This window comes from Vidua chalybeata, chromosome 2 (assembly GCF_026979565.1).
Source record: "Vidua chalybeata isolate OUT-0048 chromosome 2, bVidCha1 merged haplotype, whole genome shotgun sequence".
Lineage (NCBI taxonomy): Eukaryota > Metazoa > Chordata > Aves > Passeriformes > Viduidae > Vidua > Vidua chalybeata.
This window is the reverse complement of record NC_071531.1, coordinates 26,155,949-26,180,129: the sequence shown is the minus strand read 5'-3', so window position 1 is coordinate 26,180,129 and position 24,181 is coordinate 26,155,949. Positions and strand designations below refer to the sequence as shown.

General features: G+C 40.2%; 1 protein-coding gene across 1 annotated transcript in view; it reads right to left on the bottom strand.

Moving 5' to 3' along the window:
* TMEM255B (transmembrane protein 255B) overlaps positions 1 to 24,181 on the bottom strand; it is a 66,555-nt gene that overhangs the window by 31,487 nt on the left and 10,887 nt on the right. The window contains exons 3-4 of the mRNA XM_053935068.1: positions 23,493 to 23,555; positions 6,532 to 6,621 (exon numbers count right to left, since the gene is read on the bottom strand). Of these exons, the coding sequence (XP_053791043.1) occupies positions 6,532 to 6,621; positions 23,493 to 23,555 (153 nt within the window). The remainder of the gene's footprint in view (positions 1 to 6,531; positions 6,622 to 23,492; positions 23,556 to 24,181) is intronic.

Sequence of the window (24,181 nt, the reverse complement as noted above, 5' to 3'; positions counted from 1 at the left end):
CTTGAAGATCCTTCTCTAGAATGACGTCCTGAATAACAAAGCTTAAATAATTTCATCCCAAGACATATGCTTCATGTTCATAACCTCTGGATATGCTTCATAAGATTAAACAAAAATAAGCTTGAGATTTAAGTGTTTCAGCGATGGAGAATTATCCATAACCTTGACAATGCTGCTTCCATAATTCATTATTGTCAAAACCATATCTGCTCCATGGTTTCAATCTCTTTAGCATTGACTTCAACTCACTGTATTTCTTTTGTTTTTGTGTGAGAGACTAAAAGCCCTCTGCTATCAGATAACCTTTGACTACACAGATACCTTAGAAAGGCCATGATCAATTTATCTGTCAATCTTTTCTGTGTTAAATAAAGAAATCAAACTTCTGAGTACTTTTTCTAAAAGCTACCACTTCAGATTTCAGATTTTTCTTCTCCAAACTCTTTCCAAGTCAATGAGGTCTTTGGCAAAGCACCAATAAATACTAGACCTGGAATCAGTAATCTAGCAGTGGTCCCACAGGCTATTCCTATATTGCCAAATAAAAGCCAGAGACCAAACTCCACACAGTCTCACCACTGTGCTCACACCAACACAGTTTAGCATTATATGCCTAGCTCAGATCTGGTTTCAGAATAGCTTGTGGGGGTGGTCTGAAACTCTTCTGTAATGTCAATACCTTCTCTTCTACTAGATGTCCTCTGACTTCTGTTGTGAGGCTTTTGGCTGATGTACCTCTGACTAATTTACCTTTCACAGGACTGGGCACTCCCAAGCTGTAATGTGCTTCACAGGGAAAATATATCTGCTTAACAGGAACAAAAATGATAGTACAACAGGTTCCAAGCTCTTCAGGCCCTTCAGGAAAGTTCTTTTTCAAAGTATTTGCCCTTTGATTTAAAGTATAGTCAACTGCATTTGGATGTGTGAATGGGGTTGTCTTGCAATACAAAAGAGAACTCTTGGCAAATGGGCTTAAACTGGTAGCAAGAATCCTCCTTTGCTCCAACCCTTGAACTAAGTTCATAAAAAATAATTAATCCCACCCTGTAAATGGCTGGTACTCTAGGAATGCAATCTGTGCTTGAGTGTCAGATGCAAGGTCTAATACTAGAATTAATACCGTGGGATAGTTGGCCATTGGCAACAAAACGTACTGGCTGCAAACTTAAGCACTCTGTATTTAGGAAGTTCACCAATGAAACAATTTTACCTCGGTGGACCATCAAAATAAAAATCACTACTGAATTAGTGCTAGTTTTCAGTTAAAAATGTCTAGTACTCACTCTGCTAAAAAGAAAATACAATTGCAAAGCTTTTCAGAGAATCACAGAATAGTTAGGGTTGGAAGAGACCTTTAAAGCCCATCTAATAGCAATGAACATCTTTAGCTAGACCAGGCTGCTAAGAGTCCTGTCCAACCTGACCTTGAATGTTTCCAGGGATGGGGCACCTACCACCTCTCTGTGCAATCTGTTTCAGTGTTTTACCACCTCATTGTAAAAAACTTCTTCCTTATATCTAACCTAAATCGACCCTCTTTTAGTTTAAAACTTTGTCCTATCACAATAGGCCCTGCTAAAAATTTTGTCCCTATCTTTCTTATAGGCCCCTTTAGGTACTGGATGGCCCCAGTCTGGTTTCCAAGGAGCCTTCTCCTCTCCAGGCTAAAAAACCCAGCTATCTCAGCCTGTCTTCATAGGAATGGTGCTCCATCTCTCTGATCATCTTTGTGGCCCTCCTCTGGACTTGCTCCAAGGGATTCATGTCCCTTCTCTGCTGATGAGGACGCTACAGCTGGATGCAGCACTCCAGGTGGGGTCTCACCCGAGCAGAGCAGAGGGGCAGATCACCTCCCCCGACCTGCTGGACATGCTGCTTTTGATGCTTTTTATGGTACATGCTATGCCATGCTATTATATTAATGAGTCATACAGGGTGGAAATGGAATTAAAAGGAATTAGGTGTAATTTTGTCTCATGTGGCAACATGGAGAACACAAAATGCATTTAGTGTTGTTCTCCAGAGAATCTACCTAATTTAATTCCAGTGAGAAATTATTCTTTGAGTTGTGTTAGACATGGAATGAAACAAATTGTTTTTTTCTTCAATGGGAAAGCCAACAGGCTTGCTCAGAACATTTTCAAATGGATTTTTAGAGGGTCTGGCCTATAGTGTGCAAGACAGTGGCCTGTGTTACATGCCATGGGCAAATGAAGCCACCCTGTAGTAAAATGTAGCGGGTGGCCAGCAAAGCTTCTGGTCACCCCTGCTGCCGTCCTAGCCCGGGTGTGTGTAACCTGCATGAGAAGTTCCAGAGATGGGAAGGGGATTGACATCCCCGGTCACTGCGCGCGCAACCACCGGATGCGGCTGCCGGCTCCTGAGGGCACACACGCAGCAGCACAGGCCTCGGGGAGCAGCTGGGAGCCCACAGGCCACTCCTGGGAGCCCACAGGCCACTCCTGGGAGCCCACAGGCCACTGCTGGGCAGGAATCTCTGCGTCTCTGCTGGGGAACCACTCTTAACACAGAAATCAGCAGATCTTCATCTCCTAGAACGTGTTTATAATGTAGCTATTTGTTTGCTGCCAACTTTACGTTACTTAATAAAGCAGCTTTGGAGTTCTACCAACCAGAGCTCAATTTGCATGAGCATCCCCCACATCAAAGACTCCATTTTCCCATTGCCTTGTCTCTGTGCCTTACAGAAAGTGAGTTTACATAATGCCCGTCTCATCAAATAGTATTTTGAGGTAACATATATAAAGAGAAAGCAAATATTTCAAGTTCAATTTCTAAACTCCCAAATCAATAGGTAATTACCCAGCTGATATACTTCAGCAGTCCACAAGCTGCACTTAAACCATATGTGTGAAGATCTGAATTTGGGAGTGTTTCAGTATCCTCTAGTTCAGCTACATTCAATCTCAGGTTTGTTTCAGGGCTTAGCACCTGATGATATATTCTATTTTAATTAACTCCTTAAGCCGTCACTATCAAGAGGAAGAAACTAGGTCAGCTGAAAATTGAATCAACGTTACACAGAAGTGGCTTTGCAGAAGAGGAGGGGAACAACTTAACACTGCTTGGTTTGGTGTGCATTTTAGATGTCACAATGGACAAGCAACTGTGCCTTCTGGCGCCCAGCTTTTCCTTCACAGAATCACAGAATAAACTCGGTTGGAAAAGGCAATTTCCTCACTTCACACCTGGACTTCTTGCTGTTGGCTATTTTAGGTTCTTCATGGAGCACAACTGCAAAGCTAAAGATCATGTGGCAATGGTCAAAGCTTGCAGTCATGAATAGGAGGTCATAACTACTGCAGAGAATGTGAACCTGTTGTGGAACAGGGCATCTCCCTGTGTGGTGGGAGGATGTTGCTGAATGATCTCCAACAGAAAAACTGGACTATTCTCATCTGCTAAATAACAAAATGTCTCAAGCAAACACAAATGAACATAAATTCCTTTAACCACCATATTTTTCTGAAATAACATCACTGCACTTTAATTTCATCTTTGATTTATTTTACTTGATTCTGGTTTGGTTGTTTTTGTCTTTTTAAGGTGAATTATATCTGCATTATTTCTTAGATAAGCTTAGATAAGCTTGATTTTAAATCAAGCTACATTTTCTTCAGTGTTTTTAATTTTATAAATGGTGTGATCCAGAGCTTTCTATAAAGCAAAGTAAGTCTTAAATAATGTAAGCATCTCTTTTCTGAAATGTATCCATTTCCTGGAATAATTTTTTGTCAATTTCATGCCCTCTTGGAAAGGAAATAAAACAGAGAAAACTATTTTATTATTCTATTCACAGTTTTATAAAAGCAGGAGAAAATGTGCAACAATAATAGTCTTCATTCCACTGCAGGCACATACTAAGAAAAATCTGTAATTATGTGATTTGTCCTCTTCACATCCTTCCCAGCTCAAATGAAGCTAAAAAGAAAGCAAAAAGGGGGACACATTTCTTATTCCAAATTGGTGTGAAAGATGCTGTATTTGTAGTCAGTCTGAAGACTGCTTGGCTTCAGCTACCATTTCTCACAAAAAGTTGATGGCTTTAGCATAGGCACCTACTCTGACATGGCAGGAATTTTTTCTTTCCCAGACTGGAGGACAGTTTACTCCAACTCTTCAGCAGTTATGCCCCAAAGGCAGTGGACAAAATGGTAACAGCACAAGCCAGATCTGAAAAAGGCTGGAACTGCCTGTAGGGAGTGGACTGAACGTGGTGTTGCTGCTCTTCCTGAAGGAAATTAGATGTGATGCAAAGAGGATGTAACACTGTGGCAGTGACGCTGTAGTCTGTGTGGCACATGTTCTTTTGATAAGGCCCCAGCATTACTGTAAATTAAATTGGGAGCGCACTTACACTTAGGAAAGTCATCCCTACAGACTTTCCCTGGTGTGTTAGAGAAACTTGGTGATGTACACTTTTACTTCACCTATCAAGTTCCTTATTAGACAGAGGAGAATGAGTTGAAGCGAGTGTGATCATGCTGAGATGCAAATTATTTTTCCAACAAATGGTGCTACTTAGTATTTCTTTGCTCTGTCATAGGTGAAGGAGATAGCAAGATACAGATGTGACAAACAGAACTAAGCCCGAATGTAAACAACTGGTCATGGATTTCCATGAAGCCATGCTTTCCAGCCATGATGTGACTGAAGGAGGATCATGTTACTGGGTTGTTCATCTCCAGCACTCCTGGAAATGGATGACCAGCCCCTTCCAGCCTCCAGCTCTGCACAGGGGATGCAGTCATATCCAGTCACCAACTTAACCAGATACAGAACTGCACCCCCCAGACTGTAAGATGCTTTTTTCTTAGGTGAGTGCAATGACTTTGTGCCTTGGTGTTCTCCTACTGAAAACACCTAGAAAGATGTGAGGAGCAACACCTGCATCCGTGCTTGAGACTGAGCACACACTGTCCCCTGACACAGTACCTCGCCTCAGAGAAGCTGTGTCTACCCTCAGCAGTGGGGGGCTGTGGCTGCACAGCTGCACTGCAGTTACAACATGCAAGACTGTACAAGTGCCATCTGAACACTTCCTAATGATCACATTAAAGCAGAACAGAAATAAGTCAGGTTCCTGGGAAATTACAGAATCACAGAATCATCAAGAATGGAAGAGACCTTCAGGATCATACAGTCCAACCATCAACCATCAACCCTAAATTACCTTTACACCATATCCCTAAGTGACACATCCAGATGCCTCTTGAACACTTCCAGAAATGGCGACTCTGCCATCTTCCTGGACAACTTTCTTCAATGCTTAACTACTCTCTCAGTATCCAATTTGAACTTTTCCTGGCACAACCCAAGGCCAATTCTTCTAAAACTTCCAAGTGGGACATAGCAGAAGAGACTGACCTTCACCTCACTATAACCTTCTTTCAGATAAATAACCTCTGCTTCTCCAGACTAAACAACCCCAGTTGCCTCAGCCTCTCCAGGACAGGTCCAAAATTTTGATAAGCATCAGTGGTTTTCCAGGGCACAACCATGAAATGTTCTGGAGCAGGGAATGCAAGTAGGAATTTGCTCCCCTCCTCTTTTAAGCAGCTCCCATGGAACAGCTCCCTGGGCCTATGCTAATCAGAGACAGTTAAACCAGGTGTCATCCAGACCAGCCACAGGGTAAATCCAAGAAAAAGCAGGCACTTTGGCATCATGTAGAGTCTGTATTCCACAAAACATGACTACAATTCAGAGCATTTATCCATGCTCACATTGCATACCTCAGTTGTTTACACCAATAGATGCCTTTTATCTTATGCAATGTATATAAAGCTCTGAAACCCACATTTGGTTTAAAGCCCTCCTCAGTAACAGTAAAATAGAAATCAGTTTATAACTTTATGCTTCAGGTGATCTAAAGCCTAATTACTCTGAGGTATTTGCTAACAGAAATTCAATAGGGTCTCCCTGATGCCAGTGGAGTTATGCTGCCCCTCAATGAACATAAGCAGAAAGATGAGCAGGCTCATGGTATTTCATAGCACAGAGAGGCTCGTATACAATCATGCTGTATTATTTAGCATACTACATCTGACCTCTAATGTCTGTTAACATATATGACTACTTATTTCCTGATGATTTTGGAAATCAAAGCTCAATTAAAAGCTAGGGTTTAGACTGATTTTTTAGGTATTCTATCACAAAAGATAGAATAGCAAACAACACATTTCTAACATATAAATTACCATATTCAAATCCCAACATGTGATGGTGCTCATCACTGTGTGCATTCCAAATCCTTACTGTGCCCACAAAGCCTTTGTGCAATAGGAAACAAATGCTGGTAGTGGTTGAAATGTCTTCCTTTTCTAAGCAGATACACCTTTTAGCATGCCTTTCATGACATTTTACATCACATTTTTATTTAGAATCTCCACCAAGAACTATCAAAACCCCTAATATACTGCTAAACATAAACCAAAAGAAAATACTTTCCTGCTAGAAATGACATAAATAATCAAAATTGAAAGATGACAAAATTGCTGTACTTACTATGTGTCGTGCTGCAAACACTCCATCTACTATTGCACAACAGAAGGCTGCTACAACACCAAAGCTGATAAACACGATGGAGGCAACCAACTGAGAAGAGAAAAACAGATTGAGCAATCTTTTCAGTATAATTCTGTAAGTAAAGCAATTACACTAGTTTTTCTAGTACTCTGAAATTATGGTTTCCACTGCTGTAATTCACTTTAGATCAGTGTGTCAAGGATGACAGTAATATACTAGTAAAAAGGCATAAATTCTTGATGCTGAGTTGACAGACCAACAAGCCTACCAGAAATGTTTAAATCTTTCAAGAGAAAATTAGGTCAGCTGAGAGAGTTAAATTCAATGGTGATTTCTTCCAAATCAACTTACTTAATAAAACAGCAGTGCTTCCACAGGGACATGGTAAAAAGTTATCTTCCTGTTGGCTTACATAAATCTTTGGAGCTTTACTACATGGTAGTATTTCACATCAATAGATAAAGGCAGCTGCAGTAAGTTAATAACTGTGAATGATCAGAAATCTTTTATCATCCCAAATAGCTTATGCCACAACAAAATCAGAGATTCAGAGCAGCTGTGGAAGGGCTGGGGTGTGCTGCCTTGGCCCCCATCCTTGTTAGGGTTTCCAGCCTGGACAGAGCAGAGCACAGCAGAGCTCAGTGAGTGTCCCAGCTGCAGCACAGACAGCACAATGTCTTCATCAACCTACTAGCCATAGCTTCAGACCTCGTTCTACCTCCCAAAGTGCTTCATTCATTATGCACTATTAATTCTCTCTCAGCAGGACTGCTCATGGTGCAGTGCAGGAGCACAGCTCTGGCACAAGCAGTGGTGGTATGGAGGGCTTGAGGGAAAAGGCTGTGCATGTTGGACATGTTGAGTCCCCTGCCCTCTGTGCTGCAGCTCTGACAGCAACTGCAGGGCTAGAACAACCCCAGACACCACGAGCTTCCTGCCCAATTCACTCTGGGGAGAGAATCAGAACTTGAAAAGAATGTGGAGTGCATCTCCACCAGGGACCAGTCAGTGTGCTGTTGGCACACACTTCTGAGATGACACTGGTTTCTTCTGAGGTCACATCTGAAGGGTGCAGTGCTGTGAGCCAGCTGAGATGAAGCCCTGAAAAACCAACTGTACACTTGGCAAGGTGCTCCCCTGGGTTTGCTACCCCCAATGCCATCAGATGAGGGAGAGATGCTGACAGTCTCTAATCTCTCCCAGATTAGATGATTCTGTGATGTTGAGGACTCTGCACCCTGAGTTTGAAGGACTGGATTCCTGCAGGGTATAAGGTGAACCTAACATGCACTATCTGGCTATGCTTTTTAATGTAATGTAATGTATACTTCTCATGTCTCTGGCATTTCTCAGGCAAAGTCACAAGAGGAACCCTTTGAAACACCCTATATGTTGATTTTAATTTACAACAGTGTTGTTATATTTAATAACAACATCAGATTAAAAAAATTCATTGAAAACTGACAGAACAGAATTCTTTTATTGGCAGAGCACATGGAAAAGGGATTCAGTTAAGAGTGTGGAACCTTTTTGTTATTTTCTAGTCATTAAATGCTCCTTTACAACATGTATTCCTGAAATACCCAAGTACAGATGACCAAAATTATATCCATACATTTCATATATCCTTTTGCCTATACAAAATCTGCATTACCTAGATGCCATTTTCACAAATTTGTAAGGCATCACTAACTCACCTGAAAAATGGACTCTTTAGCTTATGTTAGGTTAAGAACAGTACAATGTGAATAGTGCTTCCAGGGGATGCAGCATTGGTGATTTTCTCAAAAATACTTATATTGGGCAAGTAGGAAACTACAACCATATAAGCCCACAGCTTGGATGCACAGGTGAAAGCAGTATTACCCACTTGGAGGTAAGAGCTCTTGGAGAATTGGCAAAAAAGTATAAATTAAAAGCAGAAGAATCACAATACTTTCTGACATACTTCTTTAATCTCCCCTTAGCTCATGTCTCATGCAATCAGAGATGAGCCAGCACTGCCATAGGGATTGCTGTGGAATTGGAATCCTCAGCATGGGGAGAAAAGGGGCACACAAATGTGGCTGAGGTTGATGGTACTGGCTGATCTTAGGAACCTGCTGCATTCCCCCTGCAGCCAGCTCCATCTTGCTGAAACCCTAGGAAAAACACTGTTGGCATCACCCTTCAACCTCTGCTATCCCATGGCTCTCCAGTATGGAAAGTCATGTCTCATGAATCTAAAGATCTTGTCTAAAGATCTTGGCATGCAATTCATCAGATTGAGAAGACTGTGGACCCTTATCACTGCAGAGTAGTGGGCTGTGCTGCCCTGTGGCAGCTGCATTTGCTATAGATTCTGATCTCTTTATTTGAAAAAGCAGCAGTGTTTAAAAGTTCTGATTAAGCCATTATTGTCTGATACCTCTATATTGTTTTTCAAGTCAAGCTGTCAATCAAATAATTAGTGGGCTAAGTCAGGTGTTTCCAAATTGCCTGAGCTCAAGATAAATTTACTAGAAGCTGGCCTCAAGGTGGCTTTTCATTTCACACATGAACAATTTACTGATGATCTAAAATCTCCAAACCAACATTTTCCACTCACTGAGATAGCTTAAATCACCTAATGAGTGTGCTGGCCTTTCAGTTTCACCACATAGCCTTAGGAGACCACAAATAAAGGTGCAGTAAATCACAGTATAGAAAGGAGCTACAGAGTTGGCTTTGCACTCCTCAGTCATGTTGCAGATCATCTACACTTCCAAGGAATTGTGTGCAAGTCAAAGGTTTACAGCCAGAGCTTGCTGTTCTTCTCCATGACTACTAGCAATTACTTCAGTGAGCAGTCTCTTTAGAAGCAATGTCATTCCTTGACTGAAGTAATATTTATCATGATGCCAAACTGGCAGACCATGACACTGAGAGCTTTTTATGACTGAAATTGCCTTATATATATTTGAATGACAGAAGAAGTGATAGTACAAGAGCACCACTAAAAAAAATCCTTAAAATAAAAGTAGAGATTCATATGCTCTCTCAAATCTCTCATTGCTTATTAAGAATGTGAGAAACATAAAAAATCAAGTACAAAATGAATTACTTCTGAAAATTGCCAGGACAACCAAATGAAGAGCTGTTGAAAATTCAAAAGCTAATTTTCCCAAGTAGGTGATTGCTGGAGCAGTGAGTTCACAAGCCTAGGACTGCCTAGAAAGAGAAGCAATGCAGTTCATTTAAAGATGGAGAATGTTGCTGACAGGTAAACGAAATAACACTTTAAATAAAATAAATAATGATCCATCACATCATCTTATCTCCATTTTCAACAGCACTATGTTTTGTCAGGACAGCTATTCATTATTTATAGCAATATATTTGAACAGTTATTCAAGAAACAGTTTTGCTCTTGCTCTTCCATTGGTGTGCAGCCAGGCTTCTCTGCAGCTGTTGCCATCAGAACATGTTTATTCCTGGTTCTTGTAGAGAATATAATAATTCGATTATTTACAATGGAGCCATAAAACCAGTTACTAAACACTGAAAACTATACTGTGTGGACCTAACAATCAAACTCAAAAGGCAGTTGTTTAACAGAGGGGTTTTAGCAAAAGGGAGAACAAAACAGCATATGGAATGAGGGACTTTTGTACACAGTATTAAGAGGTGTAAGCTATCTCCAGCTGTATCACAGAACTGTGAAAACACTCTAAAAAGTAAAACTAGTGAAAGGCTGGACTGCTAAATTCTTGCATACTGCTTTCTTTCAGAAAAGACATACATTTTTTTTCTCAGAATTCACCTGCCTTGGACAACCTCCTGTCCTTCATCAGGCATACAACACCACTGCCTGCAGTGTCACCCTCCTGCGCAAGAGAGACTAGTGAAGGCATCAGGGGACACACAGCGGCCAGGGATGCTGCTCACAGACTCTTGTTCAGCTGCCAGAAATGCACCTGGCACAGGGAGTTGGCAGCTAAGTCTCCCACAAGGATCCCCATTTTTGGAGTTAAGAGCTGGCCAGACAGCAGACCCAAGAGGCAGTTTGATGAGGTCAGCCCAGCCGCAGCCACACTCTGATGTACACACTGCACACCAACACTGCACCTCAGGTCCCCAGGCACGCTCTGTGCTGAGTGACACGCTGATGGTGCCGTGTCCCTGCTGCGTGACACGCAGAGACCTGCAGAGACCAACGTTTGCCAGCAGAACCACAGAAAACCACATTGCTCCTCAGCATAAGCACATGCTGGCTACATGTTGGCATCTCTCTGGCTGTTTCCAACATGCCTGTGGAATACTTCTGGGAGCTAGCTAGACTCTAAATTCTGGTACATCCCTGGTTTATTCATGATTCTAATTTAGCCTCTACCTATGCTCAACCAAAAAGCACAACTTCTCAGATAATGACAGTCATTTCTAGCACTGGATGCTGTGTGAGATGCCTCATTCTCTCAATTTAGAACAAGTAGATCTGAGACTGAAAAATGCATGGATTTTTCTTTTCAAAATCACCTCATTACTGGATGCAAGTTGCATTACATCTAACAGACTAACTTCACTCATGCTAAATGGCTAATTCTGCATTGCACAGCCTCCGATGTCTCCAAGGATTATGCTCTTCATCAAGACTCTCTGGGATTCTTTTCCAGGCAGAGAAGGAATCAGAATTACCCTGACTGATGTAAATTGAGAACCACTGTCATTCAATATTTTTTGCTGTAGAAAGTTAAGTCTTTGCAAAAGGATGTGTAAATGTTATGCCACAGGTTTGTAAAGCCCTTTTTTTTATTCCCACACAGGTTCAAGTATTTGGAAAAGAAATGCATGGGACAGTTTGTTGTAGGCTGCCCCTAACATTACATTCCCCAAATTACAGTTTAATTCAGTGGGCCTTTTTATTGGTTTGATTTCCCCATGTCCCCAAGATCAGAACTGTAGGCTTAAATAAATCTGCTGCACTTTTTCAATGGGAATGATGATGTAAGAATAGAAGTTTACAAAAACTCATATCACAAATCCAAAACAGAGAATTGTTTTTCACCCTGGTGCAACCAGGGAGCTGGAACAACCAATCTCAGCCAGAAGCCACATCTGTTACCATGGTACCTCAGCAGGCCTATGGATTAATATCCCACAAAATTAAGATAATTAAACTCGTTGCATTGCATTGTCTTTCAGATGCTGCTGTCAACTATGCACTGCCTGTCTTGTGAAATGGGCCTGGGTATATAAGTACTTAAATTGTGAATTAATTTTTTCTAATTTGGAATGCCCTCTCCTGTGTGGCTGCTTCTTACACAACAGTCAATTCTTTTTCCTGCCCTTGGGACAGATGTTTTGCTGCTGTGATGAAAATGAAGCACAGGCAAGACTCCTACAGTTTTCACAACTGAGCTAATTAGGAGGTTTCTCACTATACCAGGTAATATGCTCCACAATTTATGGCCTGACAACATATTCTTTCCATAGGCTGGTTCTTAAATAATGGCAATTGAGGTTCTGCTGGAGGGTTGTCACACCACAGGAGATGGGATTACATCATGTTCATTATTCATTAATGCCAACTCCAGTCATAGCTGTGCACTGGTTACAATGACAAGAATTCATAATGGTGAAAGACTTTCATGACTGCCCAAACTACACATTCCAGTTCCTAAAGGAACCCTACAAAAAAAGCTGGAGAGGGATTTTTTATAAGGGGCATCTAGTGAGAGTACAAGGGGGTATGGCTTCAAACTAAAAAAGGGAAAATTTGGATTAGGTATTAGGAAGAAATTCCTTACTGTGAAGGTGGTGAGGCACTGGAATAGGTTGCCCAGAAAACCTGTGGATGTCACATCCCTGGAACTGTCCAAAGCCAGGCTGGATGGGGTTTGATCAGCTTGGCCTAGCAGAAGGTATGTTCTGCATGGCAGGGGGGTTGGAACTAGGTGATCATCTTTTTAAGGTCCTTCCCAACCTAACCTATCCTGTGATTCTATGATTGTGTTGTCCTATGTTTAGATTAAGCCTCATCCTTAGATCAAGTGACCAAGTTAGAAAACGATGGCCTTTTCACAGTATAATCACTGTTGAATTCAGCACGTCCAGTCATATGTTGTTCAATATTATCAGCAAAACCAAAGATCTTTAATTCAGATTTCCTTCCCTCTTGTTAATAGCACCTTGTGCTATTAATGTATTGTTAATAGCACCTCAGGGCATAGACTTGAGCCTGTGTGATTGCTTGCTCACTGCCAACTCAAAGGGCATCTTCTTCTCCAGTCCTTAGTTTGGTTACTCGCTGTCCAGCCCTTTCTCTGGCTCCCTGTCCCGAAGGGCTGCATCCCTCATCCCAGCTCCTGTGCCTACCCAAGCACACAGGAAGCCAGTGAAATTCACTCCACAGGCAGAAACTACCTCAAATGAGTTAAATCAGAAGACTGCAGAGAGAGATGAGCACTAGATTCAGTGCAAATGAGAAGGTGACACCATGTAGCCATGACAGAAGGGAAGGAGGTAGAAGTGCTGACAGCAACTAATAGATTGTTTCACCTGTTCCATGTAATTTACAGTCCTAGGGATTATCAAAGTAAAAGCTAGGTTTTAGCTGTAATGAATAAATCATAAGGACTGGAGTTATTTTGTTGTTTGTGGTCAAGGAGAAAAAGTCTGCTGTTTCCCAGTATGGTGTAAGGGATAATTAGGAAAAATAGCAACATGAAAAGGCCAGTTGGTGTAACACAGGCAGGAGAAAAGTCCCATGAGACATTTAAGCAACCTCACATGCATAAAAAGGTGAAATTAATTAGATAAACAAAGGGGAAAGAATACAGAAACCACATGACAGGTATAAATTATTATGCCAAAGAGAAAAAAAAATCAAACTCCACTTTCAAAATCAAAGTAGCATTTTTGTTTGGAAAATTTATCTTTTTTTTTTCCTTGCCCCACATTCTGAAGGGCAAAATTGTGAGAGGCAGGATTTGCAACATCTTTTGTTACACCTTAGGTACTCACAGTTCATTTTTATCATAGGTAGGCATCAGTACAAAGTAGGCACATTGCTCTTTTTCTCTTCCAGTGGTACTGCTGCTCAACTTTTGTAGATAATTCATCATTTAGGCTACACACAATGGCAAGGGACTACAGAAGTATCCAAGGATGGGAAATGTGCAGCAGGGTGACTTAGCAGTCCTGGCTCTCCCCCAGCCCAAGAAGGTTTATGCAACATAGTTGAGTAAGAAAAGAAAGGGAGCACAAGTCCTGAGCCTGCTTACTCCAGTTTCTAAAGGCACACACACATATCTTTAGGAAAGGGACTACTTTACTGATCAGATGAACAGACTGCTCGAGTTGCTGGGAACTTTCCTTGTGCCATTTGCTGTAGAAGCAAATGTTTGTTATGGAGATGGGGGAATTGAGCATCTGAGCACACTGACACAGACCTGGGGTTGTGTGATGGCTGTGCTGGGCCCCACGACAGGAGGGCTCACCCATGAGCCAGGAGGGCTCACCCTGCCAGCTTTGCTTGCTATTTCCCTTTAGGGCACAAAAGTCCATAGTTCAAAACTGTCCCTAGAAAAGTAGCATGGAAACATTTTGCCTTAACATTGTACTGTCCAAGTAAAACCTTGTATGCTATACCTAATAGTTCCCTGATCTGGGTCTCTCTGTTGTTTTCACCCTCTAGAACTGTTGTCTTGATTTATGCCAATGCATTTGCTTTACCCTTTCTGTAATTCATCTTGTCTTTTTTTTTTTCTAACTTGATAAAACACGTGAAGATACAGTTTCTGTGAAAAAACATTATATGAAATAAAGACAAATTGTCCTATATTTTTATCTTCAAGCTAAGAAAGATTGGTGGGAATTAAATCAATAGCCATTATGAAACATGAAACAAAATTACTGGGAAAGGTTACCTGATTAATACATTCTTTCTTCTCTCATAATCTAATATCAGCTACAAAACCAGACTTAGAATAGGTAGGAAATTATTTCAAATTGTTTTAGAAAGCAAATCTTTACTAGAATGACCAATCTACAGAATAAAAAAACCTATATCAAGCAGTTTCTGTGCACTTAAGAATTTGAAACTGGAGTCACCATTACATTGCAATCAGAGAATGAATATCATTTATTTGTAAATGAACACATATCAAATTCAAGATAATTCATTCACTGATGAGTAAAATGCTTGTCTTGATTCAGTTAAAAATGCCACCATGATGATGCACTATCAAGTCTCCTGGGACTTTGGTAGAATCTGAGACTTCACTGTAGTCCAACAGATATTATTAAAAGAATTTTTTAAAAAAATGAGATGGAACTGTACTTGCTTTGTATTTTCTAAGACAAGAAACAGAAGGAAAACAAAAAAAGGAATTTTTTTCCTGGTGCAGGATTAGCTTCATTATCTATAGTGCTCTTTTAAGCCTTCACAACATCTAAGAACCCCAGATCGTCCCAATAACCATTACTGCAGTTCCCGATTTCCTTCTAGCAGCAGCACATCTCAGCTTTACTCAGCTCATTCAAACAGTGCTGCTGGTATTTTGTCCCAAATCTGAATTGATCCAACCCCCCTACTGGCTGACCTTCTCTACTTCAAGGAGGTTCAGTGCATATGCTCTGCTCCACCCGTGTTTTCGCTCCTTTTAGAGAGATTTTTTTTTTAAATCCATTTTCTTCCATCCCATTAAATTAGGTGCTGAGTGTGTGATCAGCCCCCTTTCCTCTGTTTCAGACTCGTACTGTTATGCAGGGCAGCACTGGGGCTTCTCAGGGCAGTTCAGTCTAGTGTGCTTTTCCAGATAGTGCCACTCTCTGGCCACCCTTACACAGAAAAGAGGAAAAAAATCATCTGGATTTCACAGCTGGAGAAATGCTAATGATTTTGGAACCAGCTTAATCAAGTTTTAGTCCAGTAGGCACTTCAAACTGGTAAGAATTCCTCTTTGCAAACATCAACAAAAGCACTTACATAAGAACAGTTAAAAATTATTACACATTTAAGGACATCAAATTCAGTCTAAAAGAAAAAGCTAAACACAGCATTAAAGGAAAGGGAACAAAAGTGAAACAAATTTAGATTCACTGATCAACAGTGCTGACATTTTAGGAATTCATCACATATTTCCTTTTATGGATGCTCTTTTATTGCTTAAGCTGGAACAAGGTCATTTCATCACTTAAACAGCTGTTCTGAGTGGTATGAGAACAATAAACCAAAAATACATAGCATACCATGTGCCATAAAAGTTTATGCTTCCTGATAAAAATGGTGGAATCTACATAGATCAAGACTGTCAGAGCTGACTGTTTGAGCAGCAAGAACTGTTTTTACACCAGAGTCTCTGTTTTCACAAATCCTCTTTCCCTATACAGTGATTGCACTGGTTTCTCAAGACACAGACACAGTCTCTTTATAGAAATGCATGAATTACAAGTTTTCATGTAATGAAATTCTATCTGCAGAGTCTGGAAGATTGTATCTGTCCATCAGGGATGTTCAGCTATTTAAATTGAGCTAATTCTTCAACAAGAAGTTCAGAAACTGCCTGTCCTTTTCACAGGCACACCCCACCTCACCATCTTCACCATGCACACACCAGAAATCAGATTCCTTACTGAGACTTTCTTTTTCATCCTGCTTGCTAGGAAGAGTAATTGACATCTTTATTGTTCCACAAACACATTTCATGGGTCATAAAGTTTACTTTTGTTTTCACCTGTGTGACAGAAACACTTTCATTACATAAACAGCACAAGAAAACAAACTGCCCGTTAAAAAGTGCCCTATTTTGCACTTAATCCCATGTGCTGTTTCCAAGCAAGATCTGAAAGGAACCACATCCCCAAAAATCTCTAGCTTAATAAGATAGAGAACTTAAAATGACTTTGTGGCTTGAGTCTCTGACTCAAAAGAATGGTGACAGCCTTTAAAGACTTCAGTATTGGGAATAAGCTCTGTTGGTGGAAAGACATATTTTCATTCATAAAGGTATGCATCTTCTTTCTGTTCCTATTGAACTTAAGCTTACAGAAGCAAATTAAAGTAATTCTGGTTGCCAAGGAAGCTCTCCAAATAGAAACCAAAGAATCTCTTTCAAAATTTCTCCCCTTTGTAACCAATATTCCATTTCTGTCTTCCAATGAGGTGAGAAACCCGAGGTGGGTAAGACCTGAGACTGGTACAACCAGTGACCAGCATAGGGCTGTGTGGGAGGGAAGAACTACAGTGCTAGGCTGCAGGTGGAGGTACTTGGTGGCATCTCTCTAGCTATGTCAGACAGACACAGCCTTGATGATGGAGCACAAAGATTGCTACAGATCTGACTGTGCTACCCATTACAGTTTTGCTAGCTGAAACAACCTGGCACACACATCTATGAAGAGTCTAAAAAGCATTTTGCACATTAAAGACATAATGTCAGTGGCACAGTGGCATAGACTTCTTTGTCATTATTATAGGTATTTGCCAGGACATGTCAGCTGTAAATACATACATGTACATATGTGAGCATATATTACAGGTGATGTATTACATGGCTATAATTTCTATATTAAAATATTTACATATACATAAATATTTACATGTCTAGCTCATGAATCTGCTGGTAAAATGTGAAAGCATACACCTGTAGACATGTAATATGAAATGCCAATCCATAAGGAACTAGATCAGGGAAGAGCTGAAACACCTCCCACACTCCCTTTAGTAATTCGCACAGTGAAAGTATCTATTTTTGTCTTTGAGTCCTTGAACTTCAAAATTCTCCAACACTGTTGGGAAATTTGTGCTGTCTGTCTTCAGGCATTTAACTCACTGACAACACTTAGATGATGGTTTCACGCCACAGTAAGTTGATATAACAGATTATTCCTGGCAAAAGGGATGAGTCTTGTTCCCTCCTTCCACAGATTCCTCTCTACCTTTACCCATGCAGCCCCACCAGTTAAATTTTGTTATGTCTGATGCTCACTTGGCTGTGAAACCTTTTACTCACTTAACTAGTGGAGAGTGTTTTTCTCCAGGGCAGGAAAGAGGAGCAGAAGGAGTCAGCAAGATAGAGGAAGGAGCAAAGGAGGTAAGAGAAAAGAGCTCTTTGTGTCAGTGGGTATTTACATTTGCTATAAATTGGAAATCCTCACATTAAATGTACTAGGCCAAAGAATTGCATAAAGAAATCCAAAGTATTGTACTTAGTCTTTATTCATGGAATATATAACACTAATAACAGCAAAATGTCTCTCATAATATTATATTATTAGAAACAACTTTTCCACTTACTTACATTTACTTGCCCACAGAACTTTCTTCTTTTAATTTCACTTCTTCATTTTGGAAGGTGCTTTCATACCCACCGATATATCACCTATCCTCCTCCTCTGCAGCTGAAATAACTTAGCCTTCAAAGCATCTCCAGTTATTCATCTCACTTCTACTTCTATTTTTGTGGAATATTCTCCTACATTACAAGGAATAACACATATTTCCCGGACCTACCATGGATAGACCACATTCCAAATCAATCCCTTCCAAAAAGGGTTAAAAGGGGTCTCAAAGCTGATTTCTGCAAAATAAGGCAGAAAATACCCAAGACTACTTGGGTATGGCCCATGCTTATGGGCCATCTATACATAGGCTGCTCTTCTCTCAACCAGTAACTAGACAGAATTACAGTATGATATCTTCTGTAATATTCTCAATATTATAGAAGAGAAATATAAATGTCACTTAACACAGGATTTTTAAAATCACACTTTAGCTAACTAAAACTCCAGAATCTAGTGTAAACCACCCTTCAAGGTCTCTTGCAGAACCTAAGGAGAGAACAAGATGCCTCTGAAGAGCACCTTATTATAGTCTTGAAGAGCTAGCCATGAGAGCAGGAAGACATTCTCAATGAATAAGCTGCTTGAACTTAACAGCTAACAAGATGCTGTTATATTTTGAAAAAATGCAGATTCATAAAGAGGAGCCACTCGAGCTCATTCAAGTGTCAGCGTCAACCAATTCTGATTATATAAATCTTATCTCTTTCTGAAATGTGCAGTTAGGTCACACCACAAAACCTAGCACACATTTATGCCTGAAAAGGTATTAGTAGGTCTTTTCCATTTCAATAATTTTAGAGGTGCTAAACAAGAGAAGGATGATTACTAATTTCTTCCATTCTTAACATTTTTACCTCAGCAATAATTGTTTTTCTCTGAAATATGTGTGAAATATGAGCATGCAGAAAATCAACACTGAAAGAAAGAAGTGCTGTTAACTTTGTTGGAAACTTGAGTTTAGGAAAGAAATAATACCTTGGTAATTACAAAGATTGCCTTTACATTTTGTGCATTTCCCCTACAACAGTAAAGGCTTCTTCCATTTATTTGCACAGAAACATCAAAGATAGTCTATGGGGATCTGCAGAATTTCAGTGGTCTTTCTTTATTAAAACAAGCTGCTTTAATTAGCCTAATATGTGATATGAAATCAATCAGTAATTAGTATCTTTGATCAAAATCTGCACTAAAGTTAATTTCTTCAGAATGTTTGATTTGCAAACAGCAAATGAAACAGAACATGTTTGAACTGAGCTAATTAGGTGCATATATAGCAGTATTTTTGGGGGGGTGTATATATTTATAACCATCACCTTTACATAAAATGCTCGGTGGGCATTTTCTGATGGGCATAATTTACAAGATATATTGGTTTTGAAAAAAGTGGAAGAGGTTTGCCTCTTCTGAAAGCTGGCTCACACACGTACCTGCTTCAAAAAATCCTCTATTCTATTAAACAGATGCAAAGTCCGGTGTTAAGAAAATAATCAGAGATTATATTAAAATCCTACCTCACACAATGTCAATGCAAGACAGGGATGCTTGCACTGTAAGAGAAGTCTACTAACTGAAAACAGAAGAGAAAAATATTGCTTTGTTTCTCCAACTTCAGCTATAGTGTCTTTTCAACACTTCATTTGAAATCTAACTCCTGTTGACAGAGGCTGGGAGGCAAGCATATTAAGGGACCTAAACTTAGCATCCCTTGAGAAGCCTGAATAAATAGCTTTGCCTTTTCTGTCTGTGTGTAGAGCTCCAAGTTTGTGTCTTCCTCATGTTTTCAAATTCTGCTTTGTTGGAAGCTTTGCCTCCATCTCTCTGAACAAGTCAAGGACCAGGCTGAGCGCTAAGGTTTATATCTGAGTATATCCTAGACATGTCAGTGAGAAAACAAAATGTTTGTTAGCATGACAAAAACATGACAAAGACTCAGCAGTGGATGACTTTGGGTGTCAGACCTGCTACACACAGCGGCTTCCATCCTAAGTACCAATGTTTGTGCTTACCCACCATCTCATGAGGGGCCACTCCTGCTCCAATGACCCTTCCCCATCTTCCCTGTGTCCTTTTTTCTCCTGTACCTCCTCCCACACCCTTCCTGCCTGCTCTCTGCCACAGCTGTGCTGCTCTCGTTGTAGCTCCCACAGCCCTAGTGAGGGCTCTTGCAGGCAGCACTGTGATACTGCAAACATTCAAAAACCTGGCAGCTATCATGCTGCCCTTGAATCTCACCATCACTCTTGCAGGCACCACAGCTTCAGGGTGCTCATTTTCAGCCTTTCAAACAGTATGGCTGGGTGAGGCTGGCACTGGAGAGATGTGTGAGTGGAAGCTGTGAGCCATTGCTCGGTTTATGCATTGGGTTAGCTAAAACTGCATGCATGGTGTCACATCCACATTGCACATTTAGGGAGTGATTCATTTCTGGGTGCAAGCTCGTGCCACCTCCACATATTTTCTGAGGAGAAACCTCTTACAGCACTCCCTCAGCACTACTCACTGCTCTCAGCTCAACTCTGCTGCCAGCAGCCCCCTGCACACCCAGCTTTCCCCACTCCTGTGTGTAATTTCAGCATCTCACTTCCTAACTGGAAATACTTTGTACTGTAATGTGAGGAGATGGCAAGCAAGCAAACAAGTGAGAACACTTCATGTCTTACAATCAAATCCATTTGATTTGGGCAGTATCATGTTTTTCACCCATCCGGCTGGACTAAATGCGCCTTTGGAACGAAACAACATCCAGCTGTACACTGCCCTTCAATCCATAACCTGCTTTGCAGAGTGCAAGAGAGGCAAAAAGGGACAGAGACCCATTATGCTTGAAATGCCTTCTGTTTGCCAGTTAGAAACATCCCAAATCAGTGCAAATCTTTAGTCAAAGGGAAATCTTGTTCTGCTGGTGCCAAGCTTTGCATATCAGAGCCAAGCACAAATGCTAAGAGCTGAAGTGAAATCATGCTAGTCAATGAGGCAGAGCCTGCTTCTTCAAGCAACAGTTCCTTTGAATTAAGGGTTATACCTTGGTCAGCACATTGAACTCACACTGCGGGCTCTAGGGTGCCAAGAAGGAGGTCAAAGAAGTGCAACATTATTAATGTCATGTTTTAAGAACAAACCATTGTCCACTCTGCCTAACTGCACTTTTGTTCCTTCTCAAACTCCACGCTCATCAGTTACTGAGTGCTGGGGTTTTGCTGTACTGGCTCTGCTAATCATTATATATTTTATGTTGCATTTAGCATTTCACCAACCATGAAAGAACTTGGACTTAAAATGGACAGGTCACAGTGAAATAGAACTTCAAGACAAAAAGAGAAATAGATTTAAGTAGAATGGTCAATTTGAAATAGACTTTTTTCCCTAGTACAATTGAATTTGCATTAATTTTCAATTTAAATAACAAATAAAAAATGAAGTATTAAGTCATTACAGGGGCCAGATAACTATCAGAGCTACACTGGGTTAAATTCAAACTATACTGCAGTAACTGCTGAAGGTAGCCTAGTTAAAATAGAAGCAATTGAGTAAGCAATTTCTTTTCCTTTCCACTCCCTTTTGTCCTGCTGCAATGCATATAGTTTTTAGGTACAGGAATATAACATTTATTCTACATTTCTGTGCTTCAATCTTTACAATCTTACTGACGGATGCAAATTTGTTAAAGCTGCCCTAAACCCTTCCAATATACTCAGTTATGTCCCAGGGAATAACTACTGCCTTCTACTGTAAACCCTTTCAAATCTCACTTCCACAACTTTTAAAACCATCAGCTCAGCCTCAGCAAAGACAGTGTTCAAAGACCCACTGTGGGTGGTTCTCAAGGCAAGACACATAATTAAACTTTCTAGTTATTCTCTTAGTCTGTTCCCCAGAAACCCAATCTTCCAACAGCCAAATCATCTCTAAATGTTATAAGCAGAAAGCAGTTTTCCTTGTTCCATGCTGGGAAATGCAAGCAGGCACTAATCCCAAGCATACTGGACATTTATGTCTTCACAGTCCTTGTGTAAATGACACAACATGTCAAGGAATACTTACTTTAACTGCTGCTTACCCACCTTATGGCTTTTTCAGACATTTTACTTTTGCTAAGGACAGAAGCATAGAAAACCACGAAGCAGATTAGAAGAAAAGTGGAAAATCAAACAACCCTAAAATGTTATGCATGTTAGTAAGGTAGCATGAATGCTGTGGAAGATAAAGCTATTTTCATCTGCCCAGCACTGAGCCTGCAACTTGGAACCTGCTGTTCATCCTGGTCTCTGATGTAGAAATCAGGAACAATAGTTCTTAATTAAGCTGTTTTCTTAGTAGCAAAATTAATGACACCTGACCTTCCGCAGATTTTTGTCTCACAGGTCATATCCCATTTGGATTCTTCATTTTTAAATAGTGGTGAACTGACATTGCAGCCTTTACCACTATGGAGGAACTAAGTTGCAATTCTCTCCTCTACCCACCTGTGAATTTTCATAAAACTTGATGGAATTTCACACCTTTCAAGTCTCTACCTCCCTCCTGAATTTGCCTGAAATTGGTCAACATATTCAAAAAATGGAATAGGGAACAGAAAAGACAGAGACAAATATCACAGCTTTATAAATCTTATTTCTTTGTGAAACCCAGCTAGAAACAAAAGTTAAAAGCAAGGGAAATATTGCAAATACACTACTGACACTTACAGGTAATGCAAAAAAAGAGTGATACTATGAAGGAGTGATATTATGACTACCTGTAAGTAAAGTAGTTACTTATTAGTAAAATGCAAGCTAAATCCATCAGTTCCTTCTCTGAGCTTAACACCACTCTTGATTTATACCAGTGAAAGCTCTGCATTGTGAAATTAATCATATTTCATGATGCTTGGCTATAATCAGTTTACTGTGAGGTGCCCATTGGACATGCTGTTATTCAACCAAGATTGTTACTTTTTGCAAAGAAAGGAAGGAAATTGTTAAGAATTTCTACAAATTCCTTCCTCCTTTTTACACCTTCCTTTATACAGATGCTTCAAAGACTTTCTGTGACTTCCTCACATAAATAAAAGCAAACTATTTGGGAAGCCAAGCTAAATCTACAAACAAATCATATGGTATCTCAGATCCTGTCTGACACAGCCAGGCAATCTTAACAGCAAGAGCTCTGGATTTTTTTTCTTCTATTTAACAAATATAGTTTCAGGAAAGTTTTCTTGACAAACTTCTTGCACAGGATGAGATCATCTGCTAGGGTGGAGCTGATCATGTAGCTTGTTGCTGCTCAAACTGTTGTTTTGCTCTCTTCCCATCCTTTTCCCAGTTACATGGTCCTGGCCAAGCTCTGGCGCTTAAGTGATTCTGCCCTTGGTCAGTTCAACGCACTAAACCAGCAGGAAAGTAAATTCAGTAAAACAAAGTAAGCTGCTTTTGTTTTGCCTTGTACAAAGGAACTTACTGGCCCATTCATGCTTCTCAAAAGCTTCTCAGAAGTGGTGAAACTAATGACTAACATTTTGAGGCAGATAAAGCCATTTTAAGTCAACTGGAAATCCCTGCTTTTCATATTTAATACAGTTTGATACAAAAAGAAAAAAAAAGAAATTTTATTTTAATTTCATTTAAATTTAATTAAACATTAAAATTAATGTTACTTACTATTTGTCTTCTGTTTTCTACCAGGTAGATGCCAACAATCCCTAGGAAAGATCCAAAGCCAAGCTAAGGCAAAGAACAAAACCAACAGAAATGCATGAGGTCAGCTTCTCTGGACAACATACCAACACATACAGTGATATCTGAGCTAATGCACCACACAGATGGGCTAAATGGGGTGGGTCAAGGGAAAAGGTGGAAGTTACTGTTGGACATAAATCAAATAATGTAATGGGAAATGGCAAGGACTGCAGCTCTTTCATAGTTCAGTGCAAAATTTGTCATGCATTAAACAGAAGTCTGTATAGACACACATCTATAACCTGACTATTGTTACCATTGTCATGTATAGTTTTACACACTGTAAAGCAAAAACTAAGTAAAGTAGGAGAGAAAACCACATTTAGTCCACACATCATAATTTTTGAAAATTGCAAAGCTTTAGGCAATTGCAGACAGTTTTTCTCAAAAAACTGATGTGCTCCCCAAAGTTCAAACCCTTACAGTTATACTTGTTTGGTTTTAATAATTAGACAGTATCACACAACCCAGAAAAAATCCTTGCTAAAATGCTAAAAAGAGCAGTACAGTCAGCTGCATCACCAATAGCCACAGGAGAGAGAGGGGAGGAAGGCACACTGAAGTAAGCTGGCCTTAATGTTCCAGTGTTGCTTCAACATCGGGATGGTAGG